The sequence below is a fragment of the Psittacula echo genome, assembly GCF_963264785.1.
Source record: "Psittacula echo genome assembly, chromosome: 3".
Classification (NCBI taxonomy): domain Eukaryota; kingdom Metazoa; phylum Chordata; class Aves; order Psittaciformes; family Psittacidae; genus Psittacula; species Psittacula echo.
Window position 1 is genome coordinate 73894244 of NC_137736.1, and position 16533 is coordinate 73910776.

The 16533-nt window shown below is 38.9% G+C and overlaps 1 protein-coding gene across 1 annotated transcript in view; it reads left to right on the forward strand.

Moving 5' to 3' along the window:
• ABCC4 (ATP binding cassette subfamily C member 4 (PEL blood group)) overlaps positions 1-16533 on the forward strand; it is a gene marked incomplete at both ends in the record, with an annotated part of 149712 nt that overhangs the window by 6836 nt on the left and 126343 nt on the right. Inside the window, 5 exons of the mRNA XM_080612854.1 lie at positions 6446-6556; positions 8765-8885; positions 9547-9771; positions 14650-14739; positions 15174-15337. Coding sequence (XP_080468980.1) covers positions 6446-6556; positions 8765-8885; positions 9547-9771; positions 14650-14739; positions 15174-15337 — 711 coding nt within the window. The remainder of the gene's footprint in view (positions 1-6445; positions 6557-8764; positions 8886-9546; positions 9772-14649; positions 14740-15173; positions 15338-16533) is intronic.

Here is a 16533-nt window from a genome sequence, read left to right on the forward strand (position 1 = left end):
CAGATTAGTAGTTGAAGTAGTGCTTCCAAGCTGCTTAGAGAAATGAAATCCCAGTAGAGGAATTTGAGTAAAGAAAGACTCTCCTGTGCAACTGTTGAAAAATAACTGCAAATTGAATGTAAACAGATGATGCTTGTAATGTAATGCACAAATAGGCTTAAGAGGAATGGGGAAAATGGTGTTCTTAAGCCCCTTCCTTAAGGAATTAGTTGATGAGAGTATAACAGATGTGGCTTCGGCTGGGTGCTATAAAATTACCCAGAAGTTAAACTTCTGCCTACAATTACAAATAAAGACAAAAATAAAAGATTTTTCTAACTAGAAAAGCAGCCCATGTGGATTGATTTTTCTGACTTGGCTTGTGATAAAGCAAAGGCTTTTGGGAAACTGGTGAGAGCAACATTTTGCACTTGCGCAGAGGAAGGTACTGAAATGTGTATGTGACTGACTATGATGATACTGTTGTGTGGCTGGTGAGGGCAATGGAAGCTGGTGGGTGTCTGCCCAACAAACACATCCTTTGATCTTGGGGTGTTTTTTTATTTGTGTCAGCTTTGCAACGTAATTCCAAATTTGTAATGTAATTCCAAATGCGTCTTGGCTGATTTTCTGTGACAAACTTTCTCAGTTCATGAAGAACTTGCAATATATGCCTGCGTTTCTGGAAAGCTCTGCAAGCCTGCTCTGCAGTGCAAGAACGGTACTTTCTTGAGCATTTGCAAGCAGGCCGTGATATAAATCCAGAGGTGCAGCAGGTCCTGTCCCTGGGTTAATGAACCAGTTCAGCTGGACACTGCTTTTAGTTTAATGAACTTATGTGTAATGTATTTTGGCTGAAAGGAAATTCTTTTGGGATACTAAGAAACCTGATTGCAAAGTTTTCTCATTTAGGAAGTTGTATTTCATGTATGAAACAGAGCAGCATGACTATCCTGATTGCGTAACGACTGTGCCTTTCGGATAGGGCCTGAGTCTCTCACACGCTCTCTCAGTGAAGAAGAGGGTGACTTGAGACCTCCCCTTCATGTCTCATTTCTCTTACAAGGGTATGAAAACACTGAGCTTTTTCTGAAAATCTTAGAGTGGTTCTGAAATTCTCCTGGAGTTGCTCTAATTGCAGCTGGTAAAAAATTGCACTTTCCTGAGCAACTACGTAAATTGTGGCTGGTTGACTGTGTTGTAATATTACAGGGTGTGTAATCCAGGAGTAGGGAACTGCAGGAAGTGAATGTTTATATTGTGGTCTTTGTGTATCTGCTGGTTCAGAAATGAATCACTTTCCTTTTTTATCAGTGCCCAAGGTACTGCTGTAAAGGTGAAAAGCTTTTTGGGGTCAGAGCAGTGAGTTTTGCAGTTGGCTATCTCCTGGGTTTGCACCAGGTTACAGAGGGATTTTTTAAATTTGTTTTTTAATCTATTCCTAGTGACATCAGTATTCTGGCAGTAACAGGGACTAATTCTGGGCTTCTTTCCAGACTGATGTCTTTGATCAGCTAATCATCTTGATAGAACAGAGGCATTCCCAGTAGAACAGAAGGTACTTGGGATTCTTCCAGATATTTTTATGTGTAGTTTGTGCTAGGAAATATTTGGGCTAAAGTCTTTGAAAAGCATCAGGTAAACCCTGTCTTTTGAAAGAGTGTCTAAAATGAGGTAATGTGTAAAGAACCAAATAATCATGCAAAATTCTTAGCAAACAGGAAGATACCTGGGAAAAGAGAAGACAGTGGCTAATGGGTCCCATTTTTATTTAAGTTGAACAGCTTCTTCAGAGGGAAATACAGAAATGTGGGACTGAGGTGTGAGTCTTTCCTCTCCACCATGTTGTTTTTCTTCAGGCAACAGATTGCTAGCAAGTCTATTTTATACCCTGTCCCTGGGATAAGAGGAGTAGTTTGCATCACTGTCAATATATTCCCTCAATTTCTCTAGGTCATCTTTAATTTTGTTTATTGTTTTAGCTTTTTTATTGAAGAATAATGCAGCTTGCACAGGTTTTGTATTCATAGCAAATTCTACTTTTCATGTGGGCTTCCTCCCCCACCTCCCCCTTGAAGAGATCAGTGTTATCTGATGTCTGTTTGGACAAAAGACAGACCACTCTAACAAGTAGTCTTCCTTCATGGATAAGTTCAGGTTTCAGGGATGTTCTTTATGTAGGCCATTGCATTACTTGCCAGCTTCCTTTAACAGTCCTGTTACAGCACTCTTTAATTTAACTGAGCCTTCAGGCAAGAGAAGGGCTTGGTTCGTTCCTTGTTAGGAGCGTGTGACTCCAGTAACAGCAGGCTGTGTGAAATGGGTTGGTCTCAATTCTGCTCTAAGTGCAGAGAATTCCACTGGGTGTAATCTAGATGTAGCATCCTGGTGAAAATTATTCACTTTAATGACTGAATATGAACATTTGTTAAGTCTTCTGTCTGAAAGTGGACCTACCCGTGTGAAGTTCAGCGTGCATCAGTGAGATGTGAAACTTGAACTGCTCTTGCCGTATGAAGAATTTGCAAAGGACAAATAGAAGACCTCATTCTTGGGCTAAAAGCTCTTCAAGGATTAAGTGCAATTTCAAAAGAAAACTTTTAACCACCTTCTAAAGATCTTCAAGTGTAGTTTACAGTAATGCAACATGCTGTTAAAAGCTTTTGTACTCTCAAGACCTCCATAGTAGTAGTACTCTTGAAGGTGGGTGTTTCGGGGGAGAGTAGTCAGAAAGCTCAACAGTGGGTGATTATGCTTGGTTCTTTTTGATTTCTTTTCCTCCTTAACCCTGCAGAAACATGTGGACTTGTGCTGAGTCTTTGCCATGTTGTCCATTATAATGAATGAGTCACAAAATGAATTACTATGGTTTTCTGCATACTCTACATTCCTTGCCTTCTTTAATGTTAACATAGGGGTTATAGTGCAATGTATTACTGTTTTCAAAATTATGGATTAAACTAATGGAAAAACATGAGAAGCCCTGAATTTGCACTAGGTCTCACTGGAATTAATAGTCTGAAAACTTTCAGATTTTTGGCAGGTTTTACCCTGCACTATTATCTCCATCTAGGACTTCATTCGGAAAATCAGTCTCATGGTACGTACAGTGCTTGTTTGGTGTGGAGATGAGGGGACAGAAGGGATTTGGTACAGATTGCAAGAACTCAGTGGAGGTGCGTATATCATCAGTAAATATTTTAGAGAGTCAAGGCCAAAGGATAAGTTAGATTATTCTAGGAATTCTGTAGACTTGAGACCATTCAGTTGTCTTTCACCTGGTTGCTTTGCACGTGGACTACACTATGGCTGTGGTCAGCACTTTCTGCTGCTGTTGGCTGCAGTGCTGTTTAAAACTGGTATTAGGAGGAGTTGCTCTCAACAGAAGCATTGTTCCTCCTGTGGCTTGGTTGTGGTTTTTTGAAAAGTGAAAGTAAAGGAATGGTGTTCTACAGAGTAACATTAAGAACATTGTTTTGTTTCTTCGAAGTGTATGCTAAAATATATTCTTAAGCGTCTTTTATTCTCCTCTGTGCATTCTCCTACGTGCTGGTAATGGACAGCACTATTCAGCACTGGTGAGGCCACACAGTTCTGAGCTCCCCAGTAGAAGAGAGACATGGACATACTTGAGAGAGTCAGAGGATGATGCAGGGGCTAGAGCATCTCTCCTGTGAGGAAAGGCTGGGAGAACTGGGACTGTTCAGCCTGGAGAAGAGGAGGCTCAGGGGCATCTCATCAATGTATCTAAATACCTGAAAGGAAGGGTGCAAGGTGGGCAGAGGAAAGCTCTTTCCAGTGGTGCCCAGTGTCAGTTCAAGAGGCAGTGGGTTCAAGCTGAAACACAGGAGGTTCCCTCTGAACGTCAGGAAATGCTTTTTCACTGTGAGCGTGAGTGAGCACTGGCCCAGGTTGGCAAGGGAGGTTGTGGAGCCTCTATCCTTGGTCATACTCAAAAGTTGCCTGGACGTGGTCCTGGGCTCAGCTCTAGGTGGCCCTGCTTGAGCAGGGGGGTTGGACCAGATGAGTTAGAGAGGTACCTTCTAACCAACCACAGCCATTTTGTGATTCCGTAATAAATATTTATGCTCCTTGTTAAATGTCAGAACAATTTTTGTTTTCACCACCTTGGCAACAGTAGCTGGTGGAATCTTGTAACCATTTCCATAGAAGTGAGAAGGATTTATACCTTTATTTTCCTGAAGGAACTGCCTCATCTGATTCTCATGGTAAAGGAGTTGGGGAAGAGAACTTGCTCTCTAGTTTTCTCTGGCAGACAGGCTGGTGACTTGGTTATAGAGTAACTCTTTAATATTGATGTTGCAAGAGGAGGAGCACTTGGTATCAGCCACATGAGTCAACTGAAGCCTGTAGATCTTTCCCATGTCTGTCTGTCCTGGAGCACACAGGGCCTCTCTTGTCCAGCAGGCAGAAATTTTTTGAATGGCCTTGAGGTTATTTGCATCATGTCTACTTTTTACCCGGGGTTGGGTGCAAGAACTGTGGCTGAAGAAGTATTTCAGTGGAGCAGAGTCATTGTGTCAAACCAGGCAGAAGCTCTTCTGCTGGTTGGAGCAGTTGATCTTTGAGAGACTTTGTCAGGACCTGCAGGGAAGTTGTGGCAGCAATTTGAGCCCTGGTGCTATTTGACTGTACAGTCCAAGCACCAGACTTGTCTGACAAGTACTTTCTGTTTCTAATTGTGCCTTTAACATACATTTAGGATTTAACAGCTCACATACACAAATCTTTAGTACTCACTCCAAGAGTTTTAAAAGGGCTGTTAGGCATCAGAGATGCTACTCTAAGGATAGACTCTTAATCTTTGAATGAGTCAGACAAACACTGTGCTAACATGCTAAGCAATGAAGGGAAAACACTATTAAATCCCATTTGTTATAAGTAGTTGTGCCACGGAGACCATGAAAAAGGTTTTTGTAACAGTTCTGTCTTCAGAGAAACTCTCTGAGCCCCCTCTTCTAGGATTCAGCCTGCACCTCCACCCCAGAACTAATCAACAAACTTCTTATAAGCCAGTGTATACAAAATGTAATTGGAACATGCCTGAGCTAGAAATGCAAAGCTAGTTGATGAGTATTCATAACCACTGTTGTGGTTGTGAATAAAGAAATGTCCTCATTGTAAACCATTCTGGTTTTGAATTCTCACATGTAGGCCTTCCAGAAGATAATACACTTCACCTCGTGCACCAGGTGCTCTTTTAAAAACTATGTTGATGAAGTCAGGGGATAATTAAGTATCAGATACTAAGCAGCAGTTATGAGCTTTCACAGGCAATTGAAATTGCACGAACACCTTGCAGTGAGTGCAAGAATATGTTTTCCAGAACAGGTCCATTCCTGACCTCTTGGTTCTGATCATGTTGACCAGCTGAGAAAGTGCTTGTAGTAGACAGGCCTAAGACCCAAAATCCGCATTTCTCCTGGAAACCAGCTGTCATGGATTTGGTAGAGAGACAGACTAAGTGGCAAACTGCAAGTTTCCTAACTCCCTAACAAGTTGATCCCACTTGATGCCTGTTTCAGAGGTGTCATTCTCTTTTGGTCCATCTCATGAGCAGCTTGGTCAGTTTTGTGCTTTCTGCTATGCATCCGTCTGCTCTGTGGAGTGCACCTGAAACTGTTTGGATCTTCTTGACCTGTGTTTCAGGCTTGAAGAAGGACCTAGATGCATAAAAGCTAGTCTTACTGTTCCCTGACAGTATTATTTGAACTATCAAAATACTGCATTTTCCAACAAATCTATAGTAGCACCATTACAGTTTGTCTTCAAAGCGTTCTCATAAAATACTGAGCTTTTAAAAATCTGTCCACTAAGGAAACTGAGCTGGTAGACAACATTTTCATTTTTGGAACCTACACACTCTGACTGTGTGCTTTTTGTTTGTATTTCCAAACATGGCTAATATCACTTCTAGTAATAATCCATTATTTACCCATTTTAAATGAGTGGTTGTCTCTAAGTTACTGAGCTAATTACTGTCAAGATGGCAGTTGAACAGCTGATAGTTTTTTTCCTCATGTAAATGAATAGTCATGCTAGTTACAAAAATGTCTTTTAATGTGTATTACCATTTTATTTACGACTCTGTCAATATTTTAATAGTTGGATTAGGTTCTGTGTTTTTTCCTAAGTATTTAAAGGAATGCTAATTTTCCTTAAACATAAGGAAACACTGTAGGAAAACAGTTGCCTAAGGCCAAGAAGAATTGTACTGGCTGTCAAATAGGGTGCTATGGGCATAAACAGCTTTAGGAAATGGAAAATGTTTTCCCATTTGTGAAAGGGAGGTGACTTAACTCTTAGATAAGAAAAAAGTGCAGTAAAATGCATGGATGTTGGGTGATGCAGGAGAAGAGGAAGGAAAGGGTTAAAAGAGTTAATATGTAAAGAAGCTACTCTTTTGATTTGCTGATCAGTTTATTAATAATTTGTATGTAAATAGGTGGTTGAATCCCATATTTATCATTGGCCATAAACGGAAGCTTGAAGAAGATGATATGTATAAAGTGCTGCCAGAAGATTCCTCAGAAAAGCTTGGAGAAGAATTGCAGTGGTAAGGAGGAAAATAATTGTTCCCTTTTATTGAGTTTCTGCTGGGGAAAGCAAGAGTTTTATTTCTGCACTAAAATTAGAAGAGGTGGTTGTAAAGTTTAACAAGGTCTGCTGTCAAAAATGCTGAAGAACTAACGGTAATATTTAGAACTTGTTTGCTATGGAAGCATTTTAGTGTTTTTTAAGTTATATGTAATGAAAATGCATTAGAGTCTTTCATTTATGTCATTTATAATTAATCTGACACTTCGCAGAATGTTTGCAAAAGAAGAATTTTTATCAACTGTTACTGTGGTAATCCGTAATAAATTAATATGAGCCTTCTGTCCGTGGGTAGAATAGCTGTGGAAACTTTTGAAATTTCTCTTTATGAAAGTGGGGGAAAATCTTTGGGTTTTTTCTTTGTTGTTTTTGGTTTTGAGCACAAACTGAATTAAATGACAGCTGTTTACCCTTTATGTATGTGTGTATATAAATGTATGTATGTTGAAAATATGCCACTCTTTAGTGAAGTGGATAGAATGCCTTGGACATCTGAAAGCTTGTGTCTAGGAGGTGTTTTTAGTTTGTTATAAATACTTTTTCATGGGCTGTGTACCAAGTCATGTTGTTATGAACTGAGGAAGATCTCTCTCTTTTTTATTAGTCAAATATCTTCCAAGAATAACAGTTTGTCGATTGTCTTGAACCTTGCAATAGCTAACATTTTTGTCCTCAAATAATCTTTTGTTAAATATAATTGAAGGAAGTGATGTCTCCTGGTGAAAGGTGGCCTCTGTATTAGGGAATTGTGATCTTGCTATTTCTTGCCATTACACTGAAGGTAGAGCAAATCAAGTTTCCTGATAGTTTGGTTGGAGTGAGAGACTCTTCAACAAGTAAAAAGAATCTAGGAATAAATGATTATGACAAGTCATGCATCATCCTGCTCTGGATGAGTTAACTGAAGAAAAAGGGTAGGTGATAACCTCACGGGAGTGGAGCTTTTAACATCTCTGTAGCTGGAGAGCTTTGCCAAGTTCCACAGCTGTGTCTTGAAGTTCAAGGAGTTAGCCGTGGAGGAAGATGGACTCTTTCCAATGATTCTTACAGTAAAAGCACACACTTTCCATGAGTCAGGAAATGGTAGAAAATACAGCATGCCAAAAAAAAAAAAGAAGAAAAAAAATGGTTTTTAATTCTGTAGCGTACCTGGCCAAGAAGCACACAATGTAATTCATAAATAGCTACCTAAGGAAGTAGCCTTTTCTCTTGGGCCAGTGAACACAACAGAATCTACACAGTTTCAATTTTGATTCCGAAGTATTTAGACAATAACTGTGTAACTCTTCAAGGGGGTTAAAAAAAGGGAAGTTTTATTATCCGTACTGTATGCCTCAAACTTGTGTGCTGTGTTGCAAAATAATTTGGCTTTCATGCCTTAGGCTCATTTCAGCTCTCAAACTAACAGGGTTGGAGGGTCTGGCGAGAAATATTTAGCCTCCAGAAAAAAGGTAACAGTCTGGTAAGAGCATGCATTAAGAAGTCTGCTTAAGTTCTGATACTTTCTTCTTAAAATTGTGCTTGTTGTTACTGTCTTTGATTTTTAATGTGAACTGATTGTTCCCTCCTTGTGGGCAGACACGTGGTAATGCAAAGGTCTTTGCCACTCTGCTGCTGTAATCCTTGCCTTCAGAGAGACATGTGGAGTGTTAGGTGACAAAACTGCTGCAGACAGTTGCGTTTGTGCTGTATCTGCTTGTCCTCATCAAAGCATGTGGTACTAAAAAAGAAAAATCCAGGCATAAGAAGGGGTTGTTCATCGAGCCTCCCTTGGGAAGTGCAGTGCTTATAGGACAGTAAAGACAGTCCATGCTTCCTCAGTTTAGTCCGTAGTCAGGAGATCACATGGTATTAGGCTCTTAACTAAGTTAAGTGTCTGTCCGAACTGAGAGAAGAAGAAAAAAAGGGTTCCTCATCAGCACGTATGTCAAAGGCAATAGTAGCCAACAGTGATGAATTGTTTGTGGTTGTACAAGGACATATAGGCCTATAATATACCATGGGTACTACATGTTTATGTGAATGAGAAAACATGACTATCTGTTAATTTTGTGTTGTATAAAAGTGATCACAGCAATCTGTCTGTATATCTGAAAGTATTTTATTCCAGGTAATGGTCTTGTGGTTTTACTTCTGTCCTCCATCATGTTTGTGTTCTGTTTGTCAGGTACTGGGATAAAGAGGTGCAAAAAGCAAAAAAGAGAGGAAAAATGCCACATTTGACAAAAGCCATTATTCTTTGTTACTGGAAATCCTATTTAGTTTTTGGAATTTTCACAATGATTGAGGTAAGTGGAGTAAAATGTCATACAACACGCTTCTTAGCTAAGAGCAATGTGAAACTTGGCCTTTTAGATTGCATGATACATCCTGGTGACTTCATGCTGCGCTGTTCATAGAACCTGTAATGTTCATGTACTATCTCAGAAAAGTAAAACTCTCTTACTCTCAGAAAAGTGAAAAAGAGCCATAGCTCTATAGAGAATGAAAAATTTGAGTCATAACTGCAGGATTATGGATGTGAAACAAAGAGCTGATTTCAGTGCAATATTTTTTGAGACATTACAAGCCCTTGACTTGCATTGTAAGGCTTAGCAGTGTTGTTTGTATCTGAGTGGGGTGCCCAATAGAAAAGGGTTTTTCTTGCTATATGTTGATAGCTGTAAAGGACACACTGTCATCAGTGTAGTACGTACTCATTTTTATAACATCAAAGTTTTTATTGGCAATTGAGAGTTCTTTTTAAAGAATCAGCTAAATTTTAATGTGGAACATAGTTCTTTTGAATTATGTGTTGATAAAAATTGTCATTTTTGAGTGCAATAAAGATAAAATAGTGCGGGATGTGACTTGCAGCAGTACTTGGCTCTTGTTTGCCTGGTTACAAACTTGGGTAGCATGGTATGGTATCAAATTGTTAATACTTTTTTTCCCTTCTTTTTCTTTCAGGAAACCCTCAAAACAATTCAGCCAATATTTTTGGGAAAAATTATTAATTATTTTGAAAACTATGATCCCTCAGATGAGGTAGCTTTGAATTTTGCATATTGCTATGCAGCTGCTCTGTCTGTGTGCACACTTATTCTAGCTATAATGCACCACTTATACTTCTACCATGTACAGCGGGCTGGCATGAAGCTGAGAGTAGCTATGTGTCATATGATTTATCGGAAGGTAAGCAAATGTGTGTACAGGTATATTTGGCATTTGACAGCTTTTTCATTAGGGGAGTTTAAAAATACAGTTATTTAAAAATTTAAAATTTAAAAGTTATTTAAATATTTAAAAATACAGTTATGTTCATGCCTGCAGTTCCATTGAGGCTACTCATTTGTAAAAAGGTAACGCATGCCAATATATATCAGACCTTAAACGTACATATGCGCTCTTGCTCTCTTTTTGGTCATATGGTGTTTGAATGACAGCTTCAGTCCTCCTAGAGAAGGTGAATTAAATAGCCCTAAAGACCAGGAAGAGGTGCTGATTTTTGCCTGCTGGTGCTGTTGGAAAGGGGCCCTGCCGTTGCTGGTTTGTGTGCTGGAGCTGTCAGAAGCAGTTAGGATACAGCAGAAGAGAGGCAGAGCTCTCCCAGGGCATGCTGGCAATTACTCAGCCCTGCAGGTTCATCCCTGGGGAGGATGTTACACTTGGCTGTCACCACCTGCTTCAGTTCTCTCAGTTGTCTGGGAATCGCTTCACTGTACAATTTCCCCCACAGCACTTTTGTGGTTAATGGTGGGATTTGTTTATATTGTTTTTTCAGCAGTGCTGTAGAACTGGTGAGTTGCCTGTTTTGCGGGTCAGAGAGGCTGCCCCCCTCTCGAGGCATCCATCAGGTTAGTTTGGGGGCAGGCAGCAGTACTGCAGTACTGCCATTTTTTAGTATCAGTTACTGGTTTTACTGTGGCAGCACTGGAGTCCTTCATTAAAGCGAATGACGTGCAGGGATGTACATTTAGTAAGCTGTGATTTCCTTGCTCTCTGTGTGTCCTGATCAAGAAATAGCTGTCCTTGACTACAGATGGAGCTGAGGCCACTCTCAGATGGACAAGAGAAGTTACAGGTATTACTTCTGGAAGGGAGTTGAGTGACATCCAGGATGATACGTGGGCCTTTGTGTTCTCTGAGAAGCAAGCAACCGAAGTATATATATATACTTTCCTCTTCTGAAGCTGTTGGCAGTATCCAAACCATTGAGCTGATTTCCACTTCCAAGTGGGAAGTCCCTGCTGGGGATGTTGGAAGGGAAAATGCTCTTATTTTTTTTAGCTTTAGTACTGCTGGAATAGTGACCTGCTAGTTCTAACCTCAGCAAAGATATTTAATTGAAGGATCAGGACTGCAAAGTTTCTTTAAAATGTGAAGAAATTCATGCTAATTTAACCATTCAACATAGCTACCATACAGTTAAGGCAAACCTTTGTACTACTGGTATGGTCATGCAAAGGTTTTGGACAGAACAGTAAAGCGAGGAGAGTAAAATTGTCCCCATTTTAAGTGGTGATTTCTTTTCATGCATATATTTATTCTCCTCCTTCTTATGATACCTTGGAAATTATCCTCTGGGAACTCATCTCTAACATGGCACACTGCTTTCTTGTACATAAACATCTCTCTCTAAGGTATTAATTTGCTAAACTGATTATCATAACAGAGTTTGAAGTTCATGAAATATGTATATAACGATGTTGTTTGTTGCTGTGTTGATATTAGCTTAGAAGCTTGGAAAAGAAATGTTCATAATATGCACCCTTATTTCTAGAGATGTGATTAAATAGAAAATTAATCTCCCCTCATTGCATAAGTGTTTACTCCTGAGGGTGGAGGCTGAGGTCACATCAGAACATTGATAAACCTTTCTAATCATTTGTCCTCATTATGTGAGGCTTATAGATAGGTCATACTTCCTCTTTATCCTCATATAGACCTTTGAAGGAATCTGGATGCTAATTTACTAATACTTTTGCACTGTGCGTTAATTGCTGTAGTAAATACAAACTTGGATTTGCAAGGGTGAATGGTTGGGTGAGAGAGCATCCTTAATGGAGAACTTATGCTCGTAATTCTTAAGTTTTAAACCCTTTTTCATTTCCTGGAAAGTTAAAATCTCATTTGCTAAACCCCTGTATTCAAACACTAAGGTGTTTTGTGATCAGTAAGAAGTATTAGTGATGCACGCAGGAAGCTTGTGACAAAAATGAAAAACGAATCTGTCTCATGACTCAGTCTCGTGTATTAAAACCAAAGGCTACTTTTGAGAGGCTGATTTTTTTATATATATATTTATTTATTTATTTATTTTATTTTATTTTCTGAAGACTTAAGTTTTAAAAGTTCTTTGAGGTTCAGAATAAACACTAAAGCAGTTTGAAGTGTGGAGTAGTTGGTTGAGATGGAAAGCTGCCAAAAAAGTGTCAGCAGTTATTTGACCAAGCAGTTATATTATTCTTTTCTGTGGTCAGTTTTCCCTTTTTAATGTGCTTTTGAATTAACTTTTTGGGGCAGGGAAAGGTTAAAACACTAAGATGGGAGTATGGGAGGCAAAAAATGGTTGAAAAATTGAAATTGGGCCACTGCCATTACATCTTGGGGGTAAAAAAAAAGAATAACCTAAGACATCAAGTGTACAAACCACTCTCATTAGTCCATATAACTAAAACCTATTTTTCTTGGGAGAGGGTGCTTGTTGGGAAATACGTCTGTACAGAAAATTTATAGACAGAAAGTCAAGCAGATCTTTGTGCTGAAAACAGGCAGATAATTGGCAAATGTAAAATAAAACTAAATTCAAACTGCAGTTGCTTTTTAAAAAGGTGTGTGGCTCTAGATTAGTATTTTTTACCTTCAGAGTGAATTTATAAATGTTAAGGTCAAAACAGTACTTAAAGTCACAGTATACTGACTTTGGCTGGGATAGAGTTAATTTTCTTTATAGCAGCTCCTATGGTACGTAGTACATGTTCCAGATGTAGTAGAAAGGGAAAGTAGCAAACCAGAACTTTGGGGATAAATTGGTTTTATCAGTAAAACTGCTGCTTTGTGTCTGATGTTTCCATTTCCTTCTGCATCCTTCGCAGTCTAGACAGGTCCATTCAGCCAGGAAAATGTAAGGCTTATTTCACTTAAAAATAAAAAACATTAAACCCCAGTGCTACTTCAGAAGTGGTTTTGAAGCAGGAAGGGAAGAAAAGACTAAAATTGCGTTACCACTGATGATGGGGAAGGCTGTCTTTTCCCTGAGAAGACAAATCAGTCACAAATGAGCCTACCTCCTTTTGGCTCAGATGCTTGCTGTCTTGGTCAGAATGAACTGGGGTAATACATTTTGAAACTGTTTTTGCTGTCTGTGTCTGCAATAGCTAGGAAGAGGTCAGAAAGGTGACTCAGGTGGTGGGTCCCAGATGGACCCAGGCCATGGACCACTAGCAAAACACCGGTGCAGTGTTCTTCTGGGTGGCTGAGGTGGACTTGAAATGACAGATACATCTGTGTTGTAAAGGAGTATGTAGCAATAGGTGCTGTAAACATGCTCTGGTGGGCAACTTCTTCTAATCTACACATCATTTGAACTCCTATTATTATGTTCTACCGATATCTTAACAGCTTTTCTAGGAGCTTGTCAACCTTGATCTGTAGTGTGGAGTAAACATGATAGAAAAGTGGATGTGCTGTGACAGTGTTACCTGCAGGCAGCTTCTCTGGGGATTTCAGATTTATGGGAGACAAGCTTAAGACAGGGAATGAAGCAGTCATTTTCTCAGATAATTTAATCTTGTCTTTCATATACACAGTATCTTAGATTTATTATTGGAATCTCACAGGAATTTATTAGTGGGGTTCTAAATGTTTCTGCCTCTTGGTTTCAATGTTAGGGTTGGGATTCTGTCTGTGATTAACAGCTTTGTAAAACAGCAGTGAGGTGCAAGAAGTGTACGGCCCTTTCAAATTATATTTTGAATAGTACTTTGATGTCTGATGTTCTTGCACCTGATTTAAAATATTGGAACAGAATTTTTGAAACAGTTAGTGCTTTTGACGTTAGATTATTGATCAGAAAACAATCCTAATACTAACTTTTTGGAGAGGGAGAAGTACATGTGCACTGCCTAAAAATGTGAAGCGTTTTGGAGGAGTGAACTGTTCTGTTACGGGGATATGTAACATGGTTTTATTTTTTTTTTTATATTTTTTTTTACTTGTGCTGCAAAACTGTGTTCTCTTTCCAGCAGGAGCAGAAAGAAGCAGAGTCTGTAATCTGTATCTCTGAGCTATTTCAGTTTGGATCTTTGCAGTCATGTTCAGACTGTCTGTTTCCAGATGCTATTTTTTAGGGGGTATTGTATGGTCACATACTATTTTCTGCTGATCAACTTACTTATTAACCTATAGAAATATTTGTATTTACACTTTTTGCTTTTCATAGCATGTGCTAAACTTCATTTAATGTTCTTCAGAAATCTAATGAGTTTACAACAGTTATTAAGAAGGGAAATTTTTAAAGGGGATATTAACTCTCATTTGCAAAGACAGCACAGTTTGCAGCGTTAGCAAGAGCTGATAGCGTAAAATGAATAACTTGAGGTTTTTGTCTTCAGTCAGGAATCTCATTCAAAACAAAATTCTTTCAATTGTCCAAACATTGTCCTGATTTTAATTTGGTCTTCAGGTGGAGTATTCTGCTACTGTTTTGAACAGATGCTTGTAGTGAAGGGGAGAGCAATGCAAATGAAAAGTTACAGGCTCTTTTGTTTAGTTTTGATAACTTGGTATGTTGGTATTTTCCTATTTTTAATCTCTTCAGACATGAAAATAGTTACAGCACTTCTGTTTTCCACAGTCCTTCCCTAAACTTTATTTTATACTCTCTTTTTCAGAATATTTAACCTAACCCACATGTTATCTAAGGTTCTTGAATTGTGCCCAGGTATTCACAGGCAAAAGCTGAGGTATGCCTTCAGCTTTTGCCCCAGTATTGTATCTGTGTATTGAGCATTCTGTGTATAGGTGTACTGTGCTCTATGAGCTGTGACAGTTTTGGCTGTTCTTTTTTAGGCACTTCGTCTCAGTAATGTAGCTATGGCAAAAACTACCACTGGTCAAATAGTAAATCTTCTGTCAAATGATGTGAACAAGTTTGATCAGGTAAGAATATTACAGGTCTTTCCAAGGGGCTGTAGAAATTGTGGTGTTTAAGTTAAGAAGTTTTTGTTTACAACTGGTGATAGTTTCCTATGAACATTTCTTCTAGCTGTTTCTTAAACATCATAGCAAGAGAAATACTCTTTTAAAAGATGGGCGGAAAACATACTTTTTTTTTCCCCCTCCTTAAGTATTTTCCTAAGCTCAGAGAAATATTGATGCATGAAGATAAAACCAAATCAGCGTGGTAATTTTCTACTTTTCTGGAGGTTAGACACCTCCATGTACATTAAGGTCTCTGAATCTGGTGCAGAATTCTCACTGGATGCCTCAGTACTGGTTGCAGGCAAAGGTGTTTCTTTAGCTTTGTGTTATTAAGGTTTAGTTTTTTTAGGTAAGACCAAAAGCTAATTTTTCTTTCTTAACTGTTTGCCTAGGTAACGATTTTCTTGCACTTCTTGTGGGCTGGACCAATTCAAGCTGTAGCAGTAACAGTACTTCTCTGGATGGAGATAGGCCCATCATGTCTTGCGGGAATGGCAGTTCTGCTTATTCTTCTTCCTGTCCAGACCTGCATTGGGAGGCTTTTTTCTTCCCTAAGGTAAGGTTGCATGTTTTGGGTTGTAAGTATTTTTTGTCCTGGGTTTTAAAATCGGCATACTTGATGGAGGCAGGGTACTGCTTCTGTCTGGTGAGGGTTTTTTTGCGTTGTCTTTCATCTTTGCCTGTGTTTTTCATAGTTGATAATGTGAGAATTCTGTGTTCCTGTTTAGGGACTTGAAGTGGTCATTTTTCCAGACACGCAGAAAATATCTGCTACTCATTAGCTGTACAGTATACTAGAAGAGCTGGGCTACTTCTGTAGCTTACTTGCTGTAGATGTAGGCATAGAATTTTATAACTCCTTGAGCTTTGCCGTCCTGCATTGATACTTAAGGAGTGGTTACTACAAAGGCAGTACTGTCAGTCCTACTGTAGGTTTGATTTAATGGGGCTGTACAGGAGTTGCAACAGAAAACTCTGAAAGTTTCATGTTCGAAGGTCTTGCTCTCTCACCCCTCCAAGACAAAGATGCAGAGAGGAAAAAGAGGAAGGAACTGAGAGGGAAAGGAACAAAAGAATTATGATGATGGTTTTGATGTCAGCTATGAGGTTTCTAACTGTAAGGTTCTAGGCTGTGGAGATACAAAATGGGTTTGCAGTAATTATCCATTATCTGACAAATTTAATTTGTTTTTTCTGACTTCCTCCTAAAAGAAAGACTTGCCTCAAGTGAGGATATTGAATTATCTTCAATGTTCTGGCTTTCAGACTTTCTTGTATATTTAGTCATGCTCTGCTTACATCATCAGCTTGTAAATGGCCTTTACATCTAGATGGGAATATGTTTATGTTTGCTGTTTACACACATGCGTAGTAGCATTATTCATCCTTGTTGCGTTTGTATTCATGGTGAATCGGTTCTTTCTAGCTCTTTCAATCAGTGAAACTTTTTTTAATGAGTTGCGTGTTGTTTTCAGTTGTATTTTAAGGCTGGTTTTCCAGAAGTATTGAGAATGGCATTGCTGTTGCATGGCTAGGTGTGAAGAGAGAGCTGAGAATTATGAAAGGAGACTGACTTGTAGATTTCCTTCTGTTTGTAATCACTGTGATAGTCTTCAGTTATGGGCTGTTTCTCAAATAATGAGCCATTCAGTGTTCTCTGTTGAATTCTTCATGCTTTTTTATGACAAAACCTGTTTGTGGAACACTTTCAGTATATTCTTACATGTGCATTTTCACTGCATGTGTAAAAGG